At 41.6% G+C, this 25608-nt stretch overlaps 1 protein-coding gene across 1 annotated transcript; it reads left to right on the top strand.

The window, feature by feature from the left end:
- Positions 1-2: 2 nt before the first annotated feature.
- On the top strand, positions 3-21535 carry lsm1 (LSM1, U6 small nuclear RNA associated). Its single transcript, XM_068052905.1, has 4 exons — positions 3-106; positions 11975-12043; positions 16051-16166; positions 20937-21535. Exons 1-4 carry the CDS (start codon positions 61-63, stop codon positions 21105-21107), a joined length of 402 nt encoding a protein of 133 aa, XP_067909006.1. The 5' UTR covers positions 3-60; the 3' UTR covers positions 21108-21535.
- Positions 21536-25608: the final 4073 nt, after the last annotated feature.

Genomic DNA, 25608 nt, shown 5'->3' with positions numbered 1-25608 from the left:
CACCTTGTCGGAAGTGACGTCACCAGGCCCATGCGATGACGTCACCTCCGGTGGAGCAAGATGAACTACATGCCGGGCACGGCCAGCTTGATCGAGGACATTGACAGTAAGGGATTGGACTCTCACTAGCTACAGCTCCACGCAAACCAGTATCGGTATCCTCTGCCCTCCGAGGGGAGCTGACACAAACTAGTTCTGTTCCCTGGAATTTTGAAGGTTCAGGGGTGATTTGGTGGAAGTTTCCAAGCCATTGAGGGAAACAAATAGGGTAGTAGATGGAGAGAAACTTTTTTCCCGCTGGATGGGGCATAGAGCCAGTCCTTTCAGGAGTGAATTTAGGAAACACTTTTACAAACAAAGGGTAGTAGAAGTTTGGAACTCTCTTCTGCAAATGGCAGTTGATGCTAGATCAATCGTCAATTTTAAAACTGGGATTGATATGTTTTTGTATTAAGGGACGTGGTGTAAACGGCTATATGGAGTTAGGTCGTAGATCAGCCATGATCTAGTTGAATGGCAGAACAGGCTTGAAGGGCTAATTGGCCTCCTCTTGTCCCTGCCTTCACAGTGATTCAACGGTTTGATCTTCTTTCTGTATAAGATCATAGTTGTATTCCCTTCACAACCCTGGACAAGGACCTTGGTTACCAGAATAGAACACAACAGCACTTATATTGTGTAACAGTCAAGAGGGAAATCCTCCTAGTTTAGTTTAGTTTAGAGTTACAGCACTGAAACAGGCCCTTCGGCCCACCGAGTCTGTGCCGACCATCAACCACCCATTTATACTAATCCTACACTAATTCCATATTCCTACCACATCCCCACCAGTCCCTATATTTCCCTACCACCTACCTATAATAGAGATTTCATCCAAACAATTGACAATGTAAAGGAAAATTTGAAACCTTTTCACCGGGATTTAATTTTGGCAAGGATAATTTGCCTACAGAATTTTAAGGTGTAACAGGGTACTCTGGACTACTCATTGGCCTAAGGCTTAAATTCACCCACAAGCTATGCAGTTGTTGAAGTCTACAGAAGAAGCAAACTTGTTTACTGAATAATAGTCATGTATGCTACCAATACGATACTAATTATTTTTTAATTCATTCATGGGATGTGGACATTGCTGGCTAGGCCAGCATTTATTGCCCACCCCTAATTGCCCTTGAGAAGGTGGTGGTCACCTGCCTTCTTGAACCACTGTAGTCCATGTGGAGTAGATACACCAACAGTGCTGTTAGGAAGGGAGTTCCAGGATTTTGATCCAGCGACAGTGAAGGAATGGCAATATAGTTCCAAGTCAGGATGATGTGTGGCTTGGAGGGGAACTTGCAGGTGATGGTGTTCCCATGCATTTGCTGCAGTTGTCCTTCTAGGTGGTAGAGGTCACAGGTTCGGAAGGTGCTGTCTAAGGAGCCTTAGTGTGTTGCTGCAGTACCATCTTGTAGATGGTACACACTGCTGCCACTGTGCGTCATTGGTGGAGGGAGTGAATGTTTGTGGATAGGGTGCCAATCAATAGGGTAGAGGTTGCGAGTTTGGAAGGTGCTGTTGAAGGAGGCTTGGTGCGTTGCTCTGGTCTTGGTTCTGCAAATGAATTGTCCATTTATAAAAATTTATCTTGTGTGTTACAATCTGGACAAAAAAAAATCACTGAAGGACCAATGAGAATGAAGGAAGAAATTGATTACTGTTGGCATAGTGGTAATGTCACTGACCTAGTAATCCAGAGGCTCAGGCTAATACCTTGGGGACGCAGGTTCAAAACCCACCACAGCTGCTGGTGGAATTTAAATTCAATTAATTAATAAAAACCGTGGAAGTCTCAGTAATGGTGGCAAGAAGCTATCATCAATTGTTGTAAAAACCCATCTGCTTCACTAATGTCCTAAGGAAAGGAAATCTGCTGTCCTTACCTGGTCAGACTTGCATGTAATTCCAGACCCACATCAATGTGGTTGTCTCTGAACTGCCCTCTGAAATGGCCTAGCAAGCCACTCAGTTGTCAAGGGCAATTAGGGTTGGGCAACAAATGCTGGCCTTGCCACTGATGCCCACATCCCATGAAAGAATAAAATAAATAAATTATACATACAGAACTAGTGTGATCATGCATATACAAATATTTAAAACCACTGAAGGACACTACCACATGTAATTATTGCTCATTATGTCAGAGCTGGGAATGGAACATTTCAATCTTTTACACCTGCTCTCAGAATCCAGCAATGCTAGATCAGTTGTAGCACAAAACAATGGATAGTATATACTAGACTAGATGTCTAGTTTATCATCCATTGGCTGCTCTCCATAATTACACTAATTGATCTACAGTAAACTGTAGACATAAAATTGTAGACTTATGAATGTACCGATGGGTTCCGTTCATAATATTAATTGTATTACGTGGCATGGACTTGATAGGCGGAATGGCCTCCTTCTGTGCCATAATGACTCTATGACTAAATTTGTGGAACATAAAGACATTTGGACTCTGGGACTTATTAACAGCACAGGCCATCTCTGTTTTAGAGACTGGTTCCTTAACTTGGATTATAAAGAGGGAAGAGCAACTGATGCATATTCGTTCTCTTGAAAAATGTTTGAAAAATTGTGTAAATTATAAATACAGTTTAAAGCTCCTTTTGCTTTGCTGTCTACATAATGTCTGAATCTGTGAAGTGTAAAGACTACCACATCAATTGAAAATAGTAACATATTTCTTCACTGACATCTAGTGTTGCATTGTTGCTTTACTATGAACATTACAACGTATAAAAACATATGTCATATGCAACTTAAGATAATTGGAAAATGTAAAATAATGGCATGTATTATTAAAGAAAGTATGAAATTTATAACACTAAAAGTGTACACTTTAACTTGAAACTGAAAGTATAGCTAAAGTGATTCCCTTTAGTATTTTGAATAGCATGGCTTTTATTTTTAAAGGGACACTTTTGAGAGTAGGGCAGTACTTTTAGTGTGCAGTGAGCCTACTTAGAGGTGATTTCTTCTAACAGGTAGAAGAATAAATAAGCTTCAAGTCTTTATCCTGTAACTCCAGTTGTAAGGTGTGTGCATGTATGTAAGTGTGTGTGTGAGGTGAGCACAAATTATCATCGAATGTCAGAGCTAGCATATCCTTCCACCACCAATGCCATCAAACTGCCTGATAGCATTCACTGTCTTAAGTTTGTACCTGAAGAATGGTTATCGAAACAGATTAGAGAGGGTGTTGCCAGACATGGAACCAAATCCTAACACAATTTATCCTCTAAGCAAAGAAAACTTTGGGAGGCAATACTCACTCTCCTCCCTCCAAAATGATGTAGAACTACAAAGATGCAAGTGAAATAGCTTTGCTACATCAAAATACAATTGCAAAATGTCAATCCAGAAAATGTTGGGAAGAAACTGGATGTTTCTTCCAATTCACCTTCTCCACACACACATCACTTGCAGTGTGCCATTGCTAATTTACACCTTGCTGGGAGAAAATTAATGTGATAAATAACTTTCCTTTTAAGGCCTGAATGATATGATGTTGGTACAGTAGGGAGAGGAATCCTCTCCGCCACATGATGGGGGAAACATTATGCTCTCCCCCACGCCAGGTTTGGGTGGGATGGGGGTGGGGGTGGGTTCCTGTCAACACCCCATCTCCGCCAAAATTTAGTCCAGGACGGGAAAGCCTGTGAATGGCCTTCCTGCCCCGCTGCCAATTGAGGCCCTTCACGAGGCATTTAACCCCCAATTAAGAGCCTCATTCCACTACGGTGGCAATTAGTCATGCGGCAGGCAGCCCTGTTGCCACATAGGAGGCAGGGCACAAGAAACCATATGGGCTGCTTCCTGGCAGTGGTGGGGAGGTGGTGGTGTTCCCTCATTATCAGGCACCTAGTGCCTGAATGAGGGACCTGGCATTGGGAAGGGGGGCTGTCCACTGAGAACCATTCCCCCTGCCCTTGCTAGCAAGACCCCTCCTGCCCTGACCTACCTGTGGCCTGGGTCCAGCTCCGCTCCTGTGCCACTGGTAGGTGCTCCTCTGGCAGCGGCCACTGCCTCCGAGGTGCGCTGCTCAGTGGAAGAGCTGCAAGCCTCTGATTGGCTGGCAGTTCTTCAAGGGCAGGACTTCCGGCAACGGGGTCCTTGATTCAGTGGAAGGCCTGCCACCGTCCACATAAGTGCAGGCATAATATTGGCACTAGATTCAGCGGGCATTCTGGAGAGGCGACGCTGGGATCTTGGCGTCGCTTTTTCTGGACGTCGAGACCCAGTCGCCAGCAGAAAATCCCTGCCAATATCTCTATCATGAGCTCTGAGACATAGGAATTAGAAGCAGGAGTAGGCTACTTGGCCCCTCAAGCCTGCTCTGCCATTCAACAACGTTATGGCTGATCTGATTGTAATCTCAACTCTACATTCCCGCCAATTTTTTATCTTTTTATCCCAGTTCGTACTATCCTTCAACTACTCATCTGTGATTTTATTTGTTTACTTAGTTTGAACTCTACTTTCTTGCTTGCCTCTCTGTTTATTTTTTTAAATCCTTAGATCTACAAACTTTCTTCCTTGGAACAAGGCATAACTAACCATATGTCAAATCTGTCAGATTTAGCTAATTATGGTCATTATAACAGATTTGCACTATAAATATTGTGGTCATTTTTTCCAGAGCTTTTCCTTAGGCTGATTGGCATGATCATTGCTTGCTATGTCTGACTGCTGCATGGAAGATGGCAGAATGCCTACGTTGCTTATTGTTTTTGCTGTTTATGTGTAGCGATTGGTTAAAGCTTCTACAACCTAAAATCTACCATCAGTTGAAAACAAATTCTGGTTAATCCAACTCTGTCCAGTCACTGAGCACATGCCTGGCACTGCCCAAGCATTGACAGAACTCAACTTGTACGCTTCAAAAAAAAACATATAAGGCACTATGTTGCCTCAGATTCTTCTAACCAATATTAAGTAATACTTTGTGAAAGAGAATTGTTAATACTTAACCTGTATTCTGATTCTTGCATCCTCATCTGCTTTTTCGAGCATTATTCTGTTCCCGTGAGTTCAGCTTTTGATCCCATCCAGTTCTTTTATTCCTCATTCAAATATGCTACAGGCCACTATCAATTTGTCAGCTCCCCTTTTCAATTTAACCTTTGTCAGCTGTCTGTTTCCCCTTCTGATTATTATGGGGAACAAAGAAATGGCTGACCAACTAAATGCATACTTTGGTTCTGTCTTCACAAAGGAGGACACAAATATCATACCAGAAATGTTGTAGAACACAGGGCTTGGTGAGAGAGAAGAACTGAAGGCAATCAGTATTAGTCGAGAAATGGTGTTGGGGAAATTGATGGCATTGAAGGGCGATAAATCCCCAGGGCCTGATGGTCAGTATTTAAGGAAGTGGCCCTAGAAATAGTGGACACATTGGTGGTTATCCTCCAAGATTCTGTAGACTGGAACAGTTCCTACAGATTGGAGGGTAGCTAATGTAACCCCGCTATTTAAAAAGGGAGGTAGAGAGAAAGCAGGGAATTATAGACCAGTCAGCCTGACGTCGGTAGTGGGGAAAATTCTAGAGTCCATTATCAAAGATTTTATAGCAGAGCACTTAGAGGACAGTGGTAGAATCGGGCAGAGTCAGCATGGATTTATGAAAGGGAAATCATGCTTGACAAATCTACTAGAATTCTTCAAGGATGTAACTAGTATAGTTGATGAGGGGGAGCCAGTGGATGTGGTTTATTCGGACTTTCAGAAGGCTTTCGACAAAGTCCCACTTTGTAAAATTAAAGCGCATGGAATTGGGGGTAGTGTATTGTGATGGATAGAAAATTGGTTGGCAGACAGGAAACAAAGATTAGGGATAAATGGGTCTTTTTCCGAATGGCAGGTAGTGACTAGTGGGGTACCGCAGGGATCGGTGCTAGGACCCCAGCTATTCACAATATATATTAATGATTTAGATGAGGGAACTAAATGTAATATCTCCAAATTTGGGTGGGTGGGTGAGTTGTGAGGAGGATGCAGAGATGCTTCAGGGTGATTTGGACAAGTTGAGTGAGTGGGCTAATGCATGACAGATGCAGTATAATGTGGATAAATGTGAGGTTATCCACTTTGGTAGCAAAAACAGGAAGGCAGTTTATTATCTGAACGGATATAAACAGAGAGAGGGGAATATGCAACGAGACCTGGGTGTTCTCGTACACCAGTCGCTGAAGGCAAGCATGCAGGTCCAACAGGTGGTAAAAAAGGCAAATGGTTTGTTGGCCTTCATAGTGAGAGGATTCAAGTACAGGAGCAGGGATGTCTTGCTGCAATTATACAGGGCCTTGGTGAGGCCACACCTGGAATATTGTGCGCAGTTTTGGTCTCCTTATCTGAGGAAGGATGTTCTTGCTATAGAGGGAGTGCAGCAAAGGTTTACCAGACTGATTCCTGGGATGGCAGGACTGATGTATGAGGAGAGATTGAGTTGGTTAGAATTATATTCGCTGGAGTTCAGAAGAGTGAGGGGGGGATCTCATAGAAACCTGTAAAATTCTAACAGGACTTGACAGGGTAGATGCAGGAAGGATGTTCCCAATGATGGGGGAGTCCAGAACCAGGGGTCGTAGTCTAAGGATATGGGTTAAACCTTTCAGGACTGAGATGAGGAGAAATTTCTTCACCCAGAGAGTGATGAGCCTGTGGAATTCACTACCACAGAAAGCAGTTGAGGCCAAAATATTGTATGTTTTCAAGAAGGAGTTAGATTTTGTTCTTGGGTCTAAAGGGATCAAAGGATATGGGGCAAAAGCGGGAACAGGTTACTGAGTTGGATGATCAGCCATGATCATAATGAATGGCGGAGCAGGCTCGAAGGGCCGAATGACCTACTGCTGCTCCTATTTTCTATGTTTCTATGTTATCTGGAGAAGTCTCTGTACTGATGCAATAGGGAGCTTCTCCTTTTAAAGATCTAGTCTGCAGAGTTCAAACAGTGTGATCTAAAGATCTTACTGCAGAGTTCAAACAGTGTGATCTAGAAGCAGTTTCTGCAGTGCAAAACTTTCCTTTAGCCCAAACAGGAGCTAATAAAAGAGGCCTTCTCAGAATGTGTAGACCAGTGTTGTATTTTTTCCAGTGAGTTCACGACAGCTAATTCAGGATTTCCAACCCTTGCAATCTATTTGCAATGGTGCTGTACTTGATCCTCCAAATACTATTCAGAAAGTGGCAGGATAGAAGCTGGTCTCTCACATTGGGGGTAGTTTTGACTTTGTGCAATAGTATACAATGAGTGACAGCAAATCAGCAGCCTCTTTTACATCTCTCACAATTTTTATTTTCATTGGTGCTCTTAAGAGCATCTTTGTAACATTTAGATCCTTTCCCACTGTATTACAGAGAGAAAGGATTGTAACTATTGCTTAGATAATTTGAAGAATACAGAAGGTCCTGTGGGATCTGGATTTGTGAAATCATAGAACTGTGCTTAAGCCAGGATATCCTGACATCAAAAATTACACTCCATTCTTGAATCCTTGAATTAACCATTTAATGAGTGAGCCCTACTTCTGATAACAAATAAAATATAATTTGCATCGAAACAACATCAAGCTATCAGTGCAATGGATTCTGCTATTCAATACATAATTCAAAGAATCATATTTTCCATTTCACTTGGTTACAGTTTACCGAGTTCCATGGGGAATTTCAATAGCAATCACTAATCTTTCCTTTCAGTGGAAAAAAGTTATTTGGTAGTTGTTCCAAATCCACAAGTTCATATTATCTCAGCAAACGGGTTAGGAGGTATCTGCCCTGATGGTAGACGATTTCAGCAGCCCTGATTGTACTGCGGACATAACTGGCCAACATTTACCTCAGGAAGTGAATTATCAACAATCGAGGCCTTGACCAAGGGGATCCTGGTTCAATGTAACTTGTTCTTCAGGAAAGTAATAATAAACAACAAACAAGCTATGTTTCCTTGCATTCGTGGGTCACCTTACTCAGCTTAAATAAAATAGCTTCTAACTATCCTCCTGCTTTCTTCTGAACCTGATATAAGTTTGCCTTCGCAGCTTTCTGTTTAAAAACCTGACTGGTTTCCTGTGTCTCTGTCACTATGTTCACAACACAACAGGAAGACATACTGCCAGACAACCCCTGTCAATATTATAGTCTACTTCATTAGCAATGTAACTACCTTGCAACTCAGTCCCTTTTTTTTAAACTTGGGTGAATATACTTTGCATTGAGAAAAAAAACGTTAAATGTAACTTCTGAGAAAATGCTACAAACCCTTTTCTGCTTAATGGCATCACAAGTCAACTGGTCTATTCATTTTTCATGCAGGAGAGCTGACTGGCTAAAAATTCAAATGCCTAGCTAAAACTATTAATAATGTCTCCCTCTTCAAAATTTAAAATACAATTTGATTTAATAAAATGGTGGGCCCGAGTGCCGCTTATTGGAACTTGATGGCAGTTCAAGAGCCTAGCAATACTTTTTTTTCTCGACCTCATGCTGACACTGTTTCTTCTTGTATTGAAATAATTTGTATTTGTATATACTACGTAGAAAGACATTTATATTTAATGTAGAAAAACATACCAAAATACTTCACAGAGATATAATGAAGAATAAGTGAATGTTGAACCAAAGAAGAAGATATTAACAACTGTGATGAATTTGAAAGGAGTTTGGGAGATGCTGTATAGTAGGAGTCAAAATTAATTGTAAGAATATTTAATCAGAAGGAAGGTTCTGTAGTTGCATGACGCACAAGGTCATTTCACAGAGCATGAAATATTTCCAAATTGACAGCCTTGTCAAGTCGCATTCCACATTCATTTAGTTACTGCCACAACTGTAGTGCGTGAAGATAGAGTGATCACCCTGGTTTGTGTGATACTTTTTACAAATGTATCTGCTTTCAGATTTGCGCAACACATGAAGGAAACTCCTCACCAAATGTTGACATGCAGCTTTGATCCACATGACATTATTTGCAAATAAAAGAATTCTTCTTCTGCTTGTTTACTCAATGTGAGTTAAAGGGTCACAAATGTTTGGTAAACATTTTTGTTCAGGGTAGAGAAAAGCCAAACAGCTGTGCATCATTTTCATAATAATGGCCATTGTGCAGGTGACAGATCAATGTATTTCAGCATCATTTATTTTGTATTTATAGATTAAAAGGTGACAATTTTCATCAAGGCAATGCATTTTTAAAATACAGAACGAGAAAAGTTTTCAGTCAATGTAGCAGCAAAAATGACAACACTTACCGAAATGGGTTCTGTGTTCAATCCTCTGTTCACAATTCCAAAAGGATACTTTGCATTTTATTGCTAAAATTAGAGCTTTGCCCTTTTTCATATTTAACCTGTGCTGGGTTTAATAGATTAGAGGAGGAATATATCTGCAAACCAGTACATTAATTTAATATCGACAGCAGTCTATATTGTACAATAACAATAACTTGTGTTTCTGTAATGCCTTTAATGTAATAAAATGTTCCAGGGTGCTTCACAGGAGCATTTTTTGGCAAAATGTGATACTGGGCCTCATAAGGAGATATTACGGCAGATGACCAAAAGCTTGGTCAAAGTAGGTTTTAACGGGGTGTGTTAAAGCAGGACTGAGAGAGGGGCTGCAGAGATTTAGGGATGGAGTTCCAGAGCTTAGGGCCCAGACAGCTGAAGGCATGGCCACCAAAGGTGGGACAATTAAAATCAGGAATGTTCAAGATACCAGAATTAGAGGAGTGCAGATATCTTGGAGGGTTGTGGGGCTGGAGGAGATTATAGAGATAGGGAGGTACAAGGCCATGGAGGGATTTGAAAACAAGGATGCGAATTTTAAAATTGAAGCATTGCTTAACTGGGAGCCAGCGTAGGTTAGCAAGCACAGGGGTGATGGGTGAACAGGAGTTAGTGCAAGTAAGAGCCTAGACAGCTGAGATTAGGATTATCTCGAGGTTACGGTGGGTAGAATGTGAGAGCCCAGCCAGGAATGTGTTGGAATAGTTAAAGCTAGAAGTACCAAAGGCATTATTGAGGGTTTCAGCAGCAGACAAGCTGAGGCAGGGAGTGTTACAAAGGTAGAATTCAGCAATCTGTAGTTAGAATCTCATTTCAGGGTCATAAATGTTACCAAGTTTGCGAACAGACAGGTTCAGCCTCAGACAGTTACCAGGGCGAGGGATGGAGTCAGTGGCTAGGAAATAGAGTTTGTAGCGGGGACGAAAGGCAATGGCTTTGGTCTTCCCATTATTTAATTGAAGGAAATTTCTGCTCATCCACGACTGGACATTGGACAAACAATCTGATAATTTAAAGATAGTGGAGGAGTTGAGAGAGGTGGTGGTAAGGTAGAGCTGGGTGTTGCTAGCATACATGTGAAAACTGATGCTGTGTTTTCAGATGATGTTTCTGGGGGGCAGCATGTAGATGAGAAATAAGAGGGGGTCAAGGATAGATCCTTGGGGGACATTGGATATGATGGTGCTGGAGCAGGAAGAGAAACCAATGCAGGTGATTCTCTGGTTACAATTAGATAGATAAGAATGGAACCAGATGAGTGTATTGTACAGTACTTTGGAGGAATATAAATGCTTTGGATTGTAAAATGGCCATTATTATAGGCTTAATGAAGGAGCTTGTTGAAAAATGAAAAGTATTTTCTGATAATATTTTAAATTAATACTTGACAAGATTATGCATTTTTGGAAAAAGAATTTTCTGGAAACCAGATTCAATCTGTACATACAGATTAACAGCTTTAATTACAAGCTTTAGAAAAGTAATGTTGATGAAATATGTCCTTGCAGCTATCTCTTTGTCTTATTAGACACCCAGATTTAGAAATTATATTGTGAACATTATTGTATGAAAGGTTAACATGTTCATATGAAATTCTTTTGTTAATTGTTTTTAATATTAATCCATTTAACATAAACAACAGCAATAACTTGCCTTTATAAAGCACGATTCTCATAGAAAAATGTTCCAAGGTGCTTCACAGTGGTATAATCAAACAAAAATGACACCAAGACAAGGAGCTATTAAGAGCAATGACCAAATGTTTGATCAGAGAGGTGGGATTTAAGGAGGTTCTTAAAGGGCAAGAGGCAAAGGGGTGCAGGGAGGGAATTCCAGAGTGTGGGGGCAAAAACAACTGAAGGCATGGCTGACAGTGGTGAATGAATAAATAAAGGTTATGCACAAAAGGCAGAAATAGAGGAATGAAAGGTTTGAGGGGAGGTTAGAGAAAGGGAGAGCCAAAACCATGAAGGAGAATGAGAATTTTAAATTTGATGTGTTTGAGGACTGATAACCAATGTAGGTCAGCAAGGACAGGGTAATGGGTGAGCAAGACTAGGGTTGGGATAGGATATGAGCAGCAAAGTTTCGGATGAGCTGAAGGTTCAAGAAGGTGAAGGATAGGAGGCCGGTCAGGAAAGCATTGGAACAGTTGAGTTTGAAGGTGACAAAGGAATGGATGAGGGTTTCAGCAGAAGATTGGCAGAGATGGAGGTGGGCAATGTTACAGAGGTAGAAGCAGGCAGAGAGAATATAGGGCCAGAAGCTCATGGGTTAATGCCTCCGTTAAGATAGCAGACAAAGGAATTTCAGGCATCATATACTAACCTTTGCACAGTGTAAGTTCAGGGCTTTGGTGTCTCTCTAATGATGGTTTATTCATGGACTTTAGAATTTTACAGCACAGAAACAGGCCATTGGGCTCATCAAGTTTGAGTTGGTGTCTTTATCCACCAGCTTCTGTTTCTAAAAGTGAGAGATTCCTTACTGTCTGTTGTGATTTAGGGATGGAACTTTAATAAAGGATTGCAAAAGTGCAGTTGTGCACTTGTGGTAAAGTACCTGCCTATCAGTTTTTAAGAATGTTGTTTCACAGGACCCTTATGTTATAATACCTAAAATATCTATTTTCCCTCTTACAGAAAAACATTTAGTAGTACTTCGGGATGGAAGAACATTAATAGGATATTTGAGGAGCGTAGATCAATTTGGTGAGTATTGTAATGGGTGCAAAAAAAGTGGTGTTCAATCACTTTTGATGACAGAAAGTTGTTTAGGTTGTTACGATCCCGTTAGGAATGGTTAACTTTTAAAAAGGGAAAGTCGAATTCCTAGTTATTACTGAAAGAATTACGCCACATGATTTCATGTTTTAAACAAAAAACTTTACAAGAGTTAAACAAAGCAAAATACTAACTTAGCACTACAATTCAGAAACACTTATATTTTAAACTTAAAATCTTAACAGAAAATGTATACTTCAACCTCTAAATCTCAACAGAACACTCCTATTTGACTGTTACTTCCACCCTAAGAATTCCCCTATATGTTACAAGATCTTGGCGGTTTGTTTACTTCTCCTGAGACCAATCCAAAGTGTACCACAGCTCTTAGGAATTCACTTTGATTTTCTTAATTCTTTAGTTATCTTCTGAGGTATCAGATCTCCCAGATCTGGACTTCCCAGCTTGAGCATGAGCCTTACTCAAAACAGAAATACCCCTGGTTCCCGATGGCCTCTTTGCTCCTGAGTCCAACTAACTTTCAAAAGCCAACTGCTTGTCTGAAGCCAACAGATTTCCAAAAGCCAACTGCTTGTCCAAAAGCCAGCTGACTGACTGTGTCAGCAAGCACACAGATTAAAAACCCAACAGACGCCCGCTGCATCGTCTATCTCCATAGCAAGGTCATACACGTGGGATGTCCCAGATAGTAATTTAAACTAATTATCTCCCCAACTCCCAAAGCATCTTGTTGATTTCTGCGATCCACATGAATAATTGATATTGCTAACAATAACAGATCGATTTCTTCTAAACTTTCTGGTTCCAACTGCCCAATTAAATAAGCCCACCTGTGGTTTTATGGCTCTCAGCTCTCTAACTCCCTGTAAGTACTCATGGAGAGATTTTTGAACTTTAAATCTCTTTATTCTGGGAAATCATACAAATAAATTGATTGAGGTACCTATAGACACACCATCTCCATCAAGAGGTTTAGCGAGGTTCCTATTGTTTAGGGTCTACATACTTCCCATTATGACCTTACTAAATAAACATGGGCCACCCTAGGTTTGTTTGCCAGTTTCTCAAACCAGGTGTTTTCATTTGTCTTGCATTAAAAAAAATTCAATTCCCTAATTAAAAGTTACCTCTAGAAAATTAACACAAACCGTGAACCAGGTGATCGTAACAAGGTCATATGGCTAAAACTGTTAGATAGCTCCTTACTGAAAGAACATGATGTTCCTGTGATAATGATTTTGAATCAGTACAGTTGTTGCAGAGCTCTAGAGCTAGAAATTTTTAGCATTGAGTTATGCAAACACCCATCTAGAAGTACAGAGTATGTTCCCCCAAATTCGGGTTGTGTTTGTTTCTATGTTGAATGCAGGAGCAATACAGATATAATACAGACATCAATACCGTTTTCAGAAATCCAATAGCTGCAAAGAGGTGTGATTAACTAGAATGTCCATTTTAATTTTTTTTTAAAGTATTTTGTAAGTGACAGAATAGCAGAATGCAGCTTGAGGCAACTGAAAATTACAGCTAACTTAAGAAACTGACACTTGTGGTCACAACGAGCACCAAGAGACTTGGATTTTCAACTGCTAAGCCAGTGGTTTGTAATGATCTGATCTGTGCTTCAACAAATGTGGTTAAACAAGGTCAACTGTTCCGCTTATAAGTATAAGGGGAAGAGTTCCAGAAAGTAGGAGAATTAATAGGCAAAGATTTATTGCTGGTATTTCAGTGCGTTTGAAAGATTGAGATTTTAACCATAATGAAAGCAAGATTAATTGTCTCTTGAACATGCCCAAATGGGGCACTTCACCCAATACATCTGTAGAGCACTGAAGTTTACAACTGCAAAGTAAAGCAGAGCTTTTTTCAAAAGTCAAACTGAAGCCATCTTCATTACTTGGCTCTTTAACAGTTGTTCAAATGTAATTACCAAGCAGTTGAGGAGAGTTTACTTTTTTTTCTTTGGCCTCCTTGTCTCGAGAGACAATGGGTAAGTGCCTGGAGGTGGTCATTGGTTTATGAAGCAGCGCCTGGAGTGGCTATAAAGGCCAATTCTAGAGTGACAGACTCTTCCACAGGTGCTGCAGATCAAATTGGTTGTCGGGGCTGTTACACAGTTGGCTCTCCCCTTGCGCTTCTGTCTTTTTTCCTGCCAACAGCTAAGTCTGTTCGACTCGCCACTCTTTAGCCCTGTCTTTATGGTTGTCCGCCGCTCTGGCGATCACTGGCAACTGACTTCCACGACTTGTGATCAATGTCACAGGACTTCAGGTCACGTTTGCAGAGTTTATTATTATCATAGAATTCAGATGGGTGAGAAACATTTTGGGTCAGCTTTCTCACCAACTTTTCTTACCTGTTCTTTTCTCAATTAATCCTGATCCTGAATATAAACCCACAATTTCCTCAATTCGCCCAATTCTCTCTAAATCTGCTTCGACTAGCTCAATTCTCCATGTTTTTTAGCAGGGAGGTTCACCACTCTGTAGAGGAATATTGCTGTCAGTAACAAGAACATTTTTGATGACATCCTCCACAATGAAATTGAAAAATAAAATGGAGTCAAGCAGGCTTCCCTGAGGATTCTCTGTGTAGGTGTTGTGAAGGGAGGACAAGTGTCCTTTTGGCTTGAACCTTTCTTTTCATCATTTGAGGAATTTGTACAATAGTTCAACAGTCTATAGCATACTCTGCAAGCTTTAAAAATCGCTTCATTTCTAGAATATGAAATTGAGAAGGCTACCAGTTGACTTACTTTAAAATCAAATTGTTAAGGAGGTTTCTAATTCACTATGATTTTTTGACACAGTAAGCAATAGAGATGGTGATCTGTACTTTTTGGGGGTTTATTGGCATGATGTTTATTGTTTTCCATTAGAATGTGTTTCTAAAGTAATTGAAGCAGAAAAGTAGTTGAAACAAATGGAGTTTGCAGAACCAGATCATTATTCAGCAGATTGAGTTGATTTTTGGATGGAAAGTTTAATACTGAGCTGTGATTTCTGCCAACCTTTCAGCAAATATGTCCAAATCTCACATGTACAGAGGAGTGGCATGTGACTGCAGCCTTCTCAAGAGGAGATGTAGCATTAGACCCTATTTTGCATACATGTTGACCATGTAATACTAGCCACCGTAGTTTATCTGAGAATCCTGCAGTTTGAAATTGACCTTTCTTTAGGTAAATATGAGAGCTCTTCTTGTATTAGCACAAGTTAGCTTATTTTGCCTTCATGTTCGCCTGATCTTCCCCAGCTATCAATGTAAAGCTACTTTAAACAGTGAATGTTTAAATAGTACTGTGTAATTCAATTACATACCACTAATACAAGCAATTGTAGAGAAAGGTACATTCTCTAAGTGGTGCTTTTCCTTTTGGCAAAAAACACTGCTGGTTAAGTTATTTTTGGATTTTTGGAACTTTAGATCTAGTGGAAACAATACAACAGGTCTGACAATTGTTGACATGCCTGTTTCAACACGTAACCTTTCAGGAGTTAAATTCGTTTTTATTTCATACAATTCTGAGTACAAAAGTGGAAGAAGAAGTAAATAAAAGTGGAAGAAAAAGTAAATAATTATAGATGAAAGAAGTTCAGAACACCTCAGTATAAATTGCTGTGTGATATATCAAATAGCCCATGTGATGTAAATGAATGAAGCGAGTCTTGGTGACATTTGCATCCTAACAGAGCTAGGTTAGTACTGCTGTACTCCAGTCTATTATGTCTGAGATTCTTATTTTGCATTTCACCATGTGATTTTTAAATGTAACATTTTAAGAGTCAAGTTGGGGTAAAATAGGAGTGGTCCAGCTCTGAAATTGCAGTGTAATTGCAATTAAATTTTTTTTAAATTTATTGTTAACCTTACAGTGATTTTCTTTGTGTATTGATTTATAATCTCTTAAGGATAGATTCTTTGCTAAACAATAAAGCAGTTATGCTTATTACCCCCTTTCTGTGTTGCAGCTAATTTGGTTCTTCATCGGACTGTGGAACGAATCCATGTAGGAAGGAAATATGGTGACATTCCCAGAGGGATTTTCGTTGTCCGAGGAGAAAATGTAGTGCTTCTGGGGGAGATAGTAAGTTTAATTAGTCCCTGATTTCCTACTTCATTCTTTTTGAACCAGTATCAATAACTGCATTACCGAAGAAATGCGGAATAACTTCAGATGCAGATTCAGTGTTGCAGTCAAGTGAGGAGGGGTTGAAGGGCTCCCCTCTTTTCCCTCTCCTTGTTTGACCACAACAGGTTTAATTCTTTCTTAAAATGGATGTAATGGCCAATTCAGTAGGTGTTTGATTACTTACTAGCTATGATCATAACAAGAACCAATCGGACAGGTTTTCTTGAGTTTAACAAAGAAAGAGGTTAACTTCATTGTTACTAAATGGAAATGAAAATAATAAACTACACACCAACTTTCACACACACACACACACACACACACACACACACACACACACACACTAGAGGTTTACACACACACAAATAGGTTATAGAGTGGGGAAGGGTAAATTGGTTGAGTTAGAGTCCATAGAAAAAAGGAGTATACGGTCTGTGGAGTTTGGTTATTCGACTGGCTTCTAGCTGAATTCAGTGGTCCTGAGGCTTTTAGTTTGAAGAGGTAGATGACTGGCTCATTGGGCCTCTTGGAGACAGCTATGCAGATGATTTTCTCCAACAGGGTTTCTGATTGTAGCCGGACGATGCAAAGATGGTCAGTTAACAGGCAGAGTTCGAAGCTTGCAAACTGAAATGGAGAGAGAGAGAGGGACCCCCACTTAAGTCTGCATGTGTCCGGGTGCAGAAGCTTCTCCTTTGGCTACAGAGAAACACAAACTTAAAACTACAGGTGGGGAGGGGCTTGTCACATGGCAGTCACTCAGTGATTCAAACAGAGCAGTTAGCAATATTTCTTCTTGCTTTTAAAATAGCTAGTTCCCTTAAACTTCCTGGATCTTGGTTCTTGCTGGGAAATGAGCAGACATTCCGTCTTCCTCCGCACAAACCTTGCAATGTAGGATACAGTGTTGCAAATCAGGTGACCATCCTAAGCTGCTAGCAAAGTCATCTTTTTATCTGTTCTTTTTTAAATTTCTTCCAAAAATATATAAATTCAGATCTCCAGTCAGTGGATTAAAGAAAATTTTCATTCATAGAGTCATACAGCACAGAAACAGGCCCATCGTGTCCGTGCCGGCCATCAAGCACCTATCCTAATCCCATTTTCCAGCACTTTGGCCCGTAGCCTTGTATGCTATGGCATTTCAAGTGCTCATATAAATACTTCTTGAATGTTGAGAGGGTTCCTGCCTCTACCACCCCTTCAGGCAGTGTGTTCCAGATTCCAACCACCCCCTGGGTGAAAACATTTTTCCTCAAATCCCCTCTAAACCTCCTGCCCCTTATCTTAAATCTATGCCCCCTGGTTATTGACACCTCCTCTAAGGGGAAAATGTTTCTTCCTATCTACCCTATCTATGCCCCTCATAATTTTGTATTCCTCAATCAGGTCCCCCCTCAGCCCTCTCTGCTGTAAGAAAAACAACCCTAGCCTATCCAGTCTCTCCTCATAGCTGAAATCCTCCAGCCCAGGCAACATCCTGATGAATCTCCTCTGCACCCTTTCCGCTGCGATCACATCCTTCCTATAGTGTGGCGACCAGAACTGTATACAGTACCCCAGCTGTGGGCTAACTAGCGTTTTATACAGCTCCATCATAACCAACCTGCTCTTATATTCTATGCCTCGGCTAATAAAGGCAAGTATCCCATATGCCTTCCTAACCACCTTATCTACCTGCGCCTCTGCCTTCAGTGATCTATGGACAAGTACACCAAGGTCGTTCTGACCTTCAGTACTTCCTAGAGTCCTACCATCCATTGTATATTCCCTTGCCTTGTTAGTCCTCCCAAAATGCATCACGTCACACTTCTCAGAATTAAATTCCATTTGCCACTGCTCTGCCCATCTTACCAGTCCATCCATATCGTCCTGTAATCTTAGGCTTTACTCCACACTATTTACAACACCACCAATTTTCATGTCATCTGCGAACTTACTGATCATACCTCCTAAATTCACGTCTAAATCATTAATGTACACTACAAATGGCAAGGTTCCCAGCACCGATCCCTGCGGTACACCACTGGTCACAGGCTTCCAATCGCAAAAACAACCCTAGACCATCACCCTCTGCCTCCTGCCCCAAAGCCAACTTTGGATCCAATTAGCCAAATTGCCCTGTATCCCATGGGCTCTTACCTTCTTAACCAATCTGCCATGCAGGACCTTATCAAAAGCCATACTGAAGTCCATGTAGACTACATCAACTGCTTTACCCTCATCAACACACCTAGTCACCTCCTCGAAAAATTCAATCAAATTTTTTAGACATGATCCTTCCCCCCGATAAAGCCATGCTGACTATCATTGATTAATCCCTGCCTCTCCAAGTGGAGATTAATCCTGTCCTTCAGGACACCTTGGGATTTTCCTTTATCTTGCCCGCCAGTGTTTTTTTATGTCACCTCTTTGCTCTTCTAATTACTTTTTTAAGTACCCCCCTACACTTTCTACACTCCTCTAGAGCCTGCTCTGAATCTGCCATAAGCCTCTTTTTTTTCCCTTATCCAATTCTCTATATCCCTTGACATCTATGGGTCCCTGGACTTGTTGGTCCTACCCTTCATCTTTACAGGAATATGTTGGCCCTGAACTCTCACTGTTTTCTTTTTGAATGACTCCCACTGGTCTGATGTAGACTTTCCTACAAGTAGCTGCTCCCAGTCCACTTTGGCCAGATCCTGTTTTATCATATTGAAATCGGCCTTCCCCAATTCAGTACCTTTATTTCCGATCCATCTTTGTCCTTTTCCATAACTACCTTAAATCTTACAGAGTTATGGTCACTATCCCCGAAATGCTCCCCCACTGACACTTCTACCACTTGTCCAGCTACATTCCCTAAGATTAGGTCCAGTACCGCTCCTTCTCTTGTAGGGCTTTCTATGTGCTGGCTCAAAAAACTCTCCTGGATGAACTTTAAGAATTCCGCCCCCTTTAAGCCTTTTGCACTAAGACTTTCCCAGTTAGTATTGGAGAATTTGAAATCCCCTATTATTACCCTATTATTTTTACACCTCTCTCAGATTTGCCTACATATCTGCTCCTCTATCTCTCCCTGACTGTTTGGAGGCCTGTAGTACACTCCCAGCAAAGTGATTGTCCCCTTTTTGTTTTTAAGTACTACCCATATGGCCTCATTTGAGGAACCTTCTAAGATGTCATCCCTCTTTACTGCAGTAATTGACTCCTTGATCAATAGTGCAATGCCACCTCCTCTTTCACACCCCTGCCCCCCCCCCCCCCCCAGCCCCATCATCCTGAAGATTCTATACCCTGAAATATTGAGCTGCCAGTCCTGCCCTTCCTTCAACCATGTCTCTGTGATAGCAATAATATCATATTCCCATGTGTTAATCAATGCCCTCAATTCATCTGCCTTACTTATAAGACTCCCTGCATTAAAATAGATGCAATCCAGCCTTGCATTATTCGCTTGTGCCTTAATAGGTCTATATTTGCTCTGCCTTCCAGACTGACTTAGTTTCTCTTCTATATTTGGCTGTGCATCACCCCCTACTGTACCTCCGCTCTGTATCCCATTCGCCGCCTCCCCCTCCCTCCCAACAGCACTAGCAAACCTCCCTGCAAGGATGTTGTTCCCGTAACGGTTCAGGTGCAACCCATCCGATTTGTACAGGTCCCACCTTCTCCAGAAACAGACCCAGTGATCCTCCCTTCTGCATCATCTCTTCAGCCACGCATTCATCTGTTCTATCCTCCTATTCCTATACTCACTAGCACGTGGCACTGGGAGTAATCCAGAGATTACAACCTTTGAGGTCCTGCTTTTTAATCTGCTACCTAGCTCCCTAAATTCTTGTTGCAAGACCTCATCCCTCTTTCTACCTATGTCGTTGGTACCAATGTGAACCACAACCTCTGACTGTTCACCCTCCCCCTTCAGAATGTCCCACAGCCACTCCGTGACATCCTTGACCCTAGCACAAGGAGGCAACATACCATCCTGGAGTCACATTTGTGGCCACAGAAAAGCCTATCTGTACCCGTTACGATAGAATCCCCTATCGCTATAGTTCGCCCATTCTTTTTCCTCACCTCCTGTGCAGCTGAGCCACCCGTGGTGCCACAGACTTTGCTCTTGCTCCTTGGCTCTTCCCCTGCGAATCTATCTCCCCCAACAGTATCCAAAGCGGAAAATCTGTTCGAGAGGGAGATGGATGCAGGGGACTCCTGCACTGCCTGCCTAGTTCTTCTACTCTGCCTGGCGGTCCCCATTCCCTTTCTGCCTGAGCAGTCTTTACCTGTGGTGTGACCACCTCCCTGTACATGCTATCCACAATGATCTCAGCCTCGCGGATGCTCTACAGTGTCCCCAGCCGCTGCACCAGATCCGAAACGTGGATTTCGAGTAGCTGCAGCTGGAGACACTTCCTGCACACATGTTCGCCCTGGACACTGGACGTGTTCCTGACTTCTCACATTGCACAGGAGGAGCACTGCACGCTGCCAAGCTACCCAGCCATGACTTACCCTTAATTTACTCCCTTAAATTACTCAAAAATTGGAGATTCTTTACAGTAGGGACAAAGCAAAGTTTTAATTTAATTTAAACAACAAAGCAAGTTGGCGTGACATCATTATGAGATTGAGATCATGCCACAATTTTCCTCTAGTTCACTGAGTAAAGTAATTGTCTCACTGTGTTTAAATCTGCTATTGCATCTGTGTTCCTTTAATGACTGATTGTTACCCTTACAGGATCTGGAAAGGGAGACTGATACTCCTTTACAGAAAGTGTCTATTGAGGAGATTCTGGAAGCTCAAAGAGTTCAGCAGCATGAAAAACAAGAAGCAGAAAAGGCAAAAAGTGAAGCCTTAAAAGAGCGAGGATTATCTATCCCTCGTACAGACACTCTTGATGAATACTAAAAGTCACTTTTAAGAGTACAATACCAGACTTTGGCACACCTGTTTTTTAAAAGTGACTGGAATTACTAAATTTCCCTGCTGAAATGGGATAGATTGTATCTATAAGATGAATGAACCATATATGTAAAAAAAAGTTTTTAAAAAGTATTTTACAATGGTGATTATGGACCAGCTGTGCTTTTTTTCAAGACAAAGCATTAGAAGGAATGCATTGAGTTAATTTACGGGTTCTCGGAGTCCACCCTATTGACCTGAAAATCTAACAATAAAAGATCATCAACACAATGAAGCTTTAGCTGCACATGATGGGCTTTCCATTCAGTGAAAGGATGCGCCATAGCAATCAATGCATTGTTTGTAGGTAGCTTTTTCTTTCATCGAGCAACTTGCTGTGTATTTACCAAAAAAATAAAAATATTCCTGTGGAATGGAAAGTTGAATCATTTATTTCATAATAAATTATATAGTTTCAACTCATCCCTTTGCTAATTGTGGAACCTTGTGCACAGATTAGCTGCCTTGTTTGCATACAAAACACAGTGACCACACTTCAAAAGTACATCATTGGTTGTGAAGTGCTTTGGGACATCTCGAAAGTTGTGAAAAAAAGATTAAATACAACTTTCTTAATAAACTAATATATAGCAATCTCTCACTATAACATTTGCTGATATACTGTTTCTGTGACCTAATTTACACTGTTCCTGGCTGCTTGCTAATAGGGAAGTCTTCTTTGGCCTCCTTGTCTCGGGAGACAATGGGTAAGCGCCTGGAGGTGGTCAGTGGTTTGTGGAGCAGCGCCTGGAGTGGCTATAAAGGCCAATACTAGAGTGACAGACTCTTCCACAGGTGCTGCAGAAAAAATTGGTTGTCGGAGCTGTTACACAGTTGGCTCTCCCCTTGCGCGTCTGTCTTTTTTCCTGCCAACTGCTAAGTCTCTTTGACTCGCCACACTTTAGCCTCGCCTTTATGGCTGCCCACCAGCTGTGGCGATCGCTGGCAACTGACTCCCACGACTTGTGATCAATGTCACAGGACCTCATGTCACGTTTGCAGACGTCTTTAAAGCGGAGACTTGGACGGCCGGTAGGTCTGATACCAGTGGCGAACTCGCTGTACAATGTGTCCTTGGGGATCCTGCCATCTTCCATGCGGCTCACATGGCCAAGCCATCTCAAGCACCACTGACTCAGTAGTGTGTATAAGCTGGGGATGTTGGCTGCCTCGAGGACTTCTGTGTTGGAGATGCGGTCCTGCCACCTGATGCCAAGGATTCTCCGGAGGCAGCGAAGATAGAATGAATTGAGACGTCGATCTTGGCTGACATACGTTGTCCAGACCGTGCTGCCGTAGAGCAAAGTACCGAGGACACAGGCTTGATACACTCGGACTTTTGTGTTCTGTGTCAGTGCGCCATTTTCCCACACTCTCTTGGCCAGTCTGGACATAGCAGTGGAAGCCTTTTCCATGCGCTTGTTGATTTCTGCATCGAGAGACAGGTTACTGGTGATAGTTGAACCGAGGTAGGTGAACTCTTGAACCACTTCCAGAGCGTGGTCGCCGATATTAATGGATGGAGCATTTCTGACGTCCTGTCCCATGATGTTCGTTTTCTTGAGGCTGATGGTTAGGCCAAATTCGTTGCAGGCAGCCGCAAACCTGTCGATGAGACTCTGCAGACACTCTTCAGCGTGAGATGTTAATGCAGCATCATCAGCAAAGAGGAGTTCCCTGATGAGGACTTTCCGTACTTTGGTCTTCGCTCTTAGACGGGCAAGGTTGAACAACCTGCCATCTGATCTTGTGTGGAGGAAAATTCCTTCTTCTGAAGACTTGAACGCGTGTGAGAGCAGCAGGGAGAAGAAAATCCCAAACAGTGTAGGTGCGAGAACACAGCCCTGTTTCATGCCACTCAGGATAGGAAAGGGGTCTGATGAGGCGCCGCTATGCTGAATTGTGGCTTTCATATTGTCATGGAATGAGGTGATGATACTTAGTAGCTTTGGTGGACATCCGATCTTTTCTAGTAGTCTGAAGAGACCACGTCTGCTGACGAGGTCAAAGGCTTTGGTGAGATCAATGAAAGCAACGTAGAGGGGCATCTGTTGTTCGCGGCATTTCTCCTGTAGCTGACGAAGGGAGACCAGCATGTCAATGGTCGATCTCTCTACTCGAAAGCCACACTGTGCCTCAGGGTAGACACGCTCGGCCAGCTTCTGGAGCCTGTTTAAAGCGACTCGAGCAAAGACTTTCCCCACTATGCTGAGCAGGGAGATTCCACGGTAGTTGTTGCAGTCACCGCAGTCATCTTTGTTTTTATAGAGGGTGATGATATTGGCATCGCGCATGTCCTGTGGTACTGCTCCCTCGTCCCAGCACAGGCAAAGCAGTTTGTAGAGTGCTGAGAGTATGGCAGGCTTAGCACTCTTGATTATTTCAGGGGTAATGCCGTCCTTCCCAGGGGCTTTTCCGCTGGCTAGAGAATCAATGGCATCACTGAGTTCCGATTTTGTTGGCTGTACGTCCAGCTGATCCATGACTGGCAGAGACTGGGCTGCATTGAGGGCGGTCTCAGTGACAACATTCTCCCTGGTGTACAGTTCTAGGTAGTGCTCAACACAGCGGTCCATTTGCTTGCGTTGATCAGTGATTGTGTCCCCTGATTTAGATTTGAGGGGGTCGATCTTCTTGATGGTTGGCCCAAAAGCTCTCTTAATGCCATCATACATTCCTCGGATAATAGGGAAGTAGCATTAAGATATTCCTTTACATACAAAAATTGTATTACTTCCAATAGTGACACTCTAGAGAGTCAGCCTTTTTTAGTGTAGTTTTGTGAAAATGGGCAGTTCCATTATCTATCCTATCTTTCATTTACCACGTTAGTTGCAAACAGAACAATTATTAATTTAATTTGCTGAATCTGATCCAATGTTACTTTGTTATATCTTTGTATTTACTTTACAGTGTTTTTATAGTGACCTAATGATGAAGGAATGCTTTCCATACAGTTGACATACAAAATCTATTGCTCCATAAGTAATGTATATTACTCCAGAAGCAGAACCAGACATAAGTTAGAATGAGGTACCAACATTGAATTTTGCTTGGTCCATCTTTGGAGAGGTTGTAGAAGCATACATGTAAAAGATAGGACTATCCAGTTCAGATCTGAAGGAGGTACTATTATATATTTGGGTTACTATCATACAGATAGATGAAGGGCAGTGTAAGCTGATGAAAGCTTGAATAATGGACAGGAAACAGAGCATTGCCAACAGAAAGAAGAGTGGGAACAAGAGCAATGCACAAAGAGAGTGGATAATACAAATTTGAACTAGAACGAGTTACAGTGGCAATATGGGGCCAAAGAAGAGGCTGCGCCAGAATGAAGGTGACGCGAAAGAAAAAGAATCACCATGCTTTGGAAATGGCAGACAAAAGCACATCAGCAACAAGTCTGGTAAATGAGATCCCAAAACTCTGGGACCACCACTTTATTAAATCTTATTCCAAATTTTAAAGTGGCAACAATGTTAATAGTTTTATCCTGACATTTAAATTGCTACATACTCACCACAAAATAGAATGGGCCATCCAACTTGCGATGTAATGAAGCAGAAAAGAGCTTGCCGCATTTTCTCATTGTGAAATGGTAACATCTCAAATCTTATAATTTAGCACCTGAAGAATACAGGCAGAAATTTAAGAAACCAAAGGGGTGATTTTAATTCTGCCCATATAGCAGAAACTCTATGAAGAGAGGGAGATAAAACACAGGCAAACACTCAGGTTTTTAAAGTGAAAGCTGTGAAGGCTTTCGCTGAAACTAATGTTAGAAAAGCTAGAGCACAGTTTTAAGTAAAATGATGCATTACTGTGAGCAGCATGGCATCTTTAGTTTGTATTATTGTGCAAGGATATGCTATACCGATTGTTAAGTGTACCTGATCATAACTGCAGTTCTGTGTATTCATCAATAAAGCAGCCTAGAAATTCATATCTGGCCTTATCTCATCAAGTGTTTGCCTTCAGATGAAAGAAGCACACATCTGAAAGATGTGAGCTGCTGGGCCACACTATCATACAAGGAGATGCAGGGTAGTCAACTCCCATAAAAATAAGATAAGCTGATAGTTTACTGGAACAACTGATGTCACTGAACCCATGAAGGCGTATACGGCAAGATCTGAATTTGTAACATTGGGAGAGATTAGTGCTTAGGAATAGAACACTTTCCATTTAATATATTCATTGTCAGTTGGAGCACCCTCTGGTCAGATATACCATAGCTAGATGCATAGTAAAGCAACCTCTGCTCTGAGCCAATGACAAGCCTCAGTCCCAGACTCAGAAAAGGACCTTTTCCAGAACCAGTGTGGATTTTTTCCCCTTTCCCACACCAATGTTTGAGTGACATTGCTAATTCATGTCGAATTTTGTGCATTAGGTCCATTCCCACTAGGAAGTGGATTGAGATTATGCAAATCAATTTCACATA

Source organism: Heterodontus francisci, chromosome 20, assembly GCF_036365525.1.
Source record: "Heterodontus francisci isolate sHetFra1 chromosome 20, sHetFra1.hap1, whole genome shotgun sequence".
NCBI lineage: Eukaryota > Metazoa > Chordata > Chondrichthyes > Heterodontiformes > Heterodontidae > Heterodontus > Heterodontus francisci.
The sequence above is the reverse complement of the archived record's forward strand: the minus strand, read 5'-3'. Positions and strand labels throughout refer to the sequence as shown.

Excerpts from the sequence above, each read along its gene's own strand:
- lsm1 (XM_068052905.1), top strand. The coding sequence starts at position 61 with ATGAACTACATGCCGGGCACGGCCAGCTTGATCGAGGACATTGACA. Across the intron at positions 107-11,974 it reads CTTGATCGAGGACATTGACA|AAAAACATTTAGTAGTACTT; the intron begins GTAAGGGATTGG and ends TCCCTCTTACAG. Across the intron at positions 12,044-16,050 it reads GAGGAGCGTAGATCAATTTG|CTAATTTGGTTCTTCATCGG; the intron begins GTGAGTATTGTA and ends TCTGTGTTGCAG.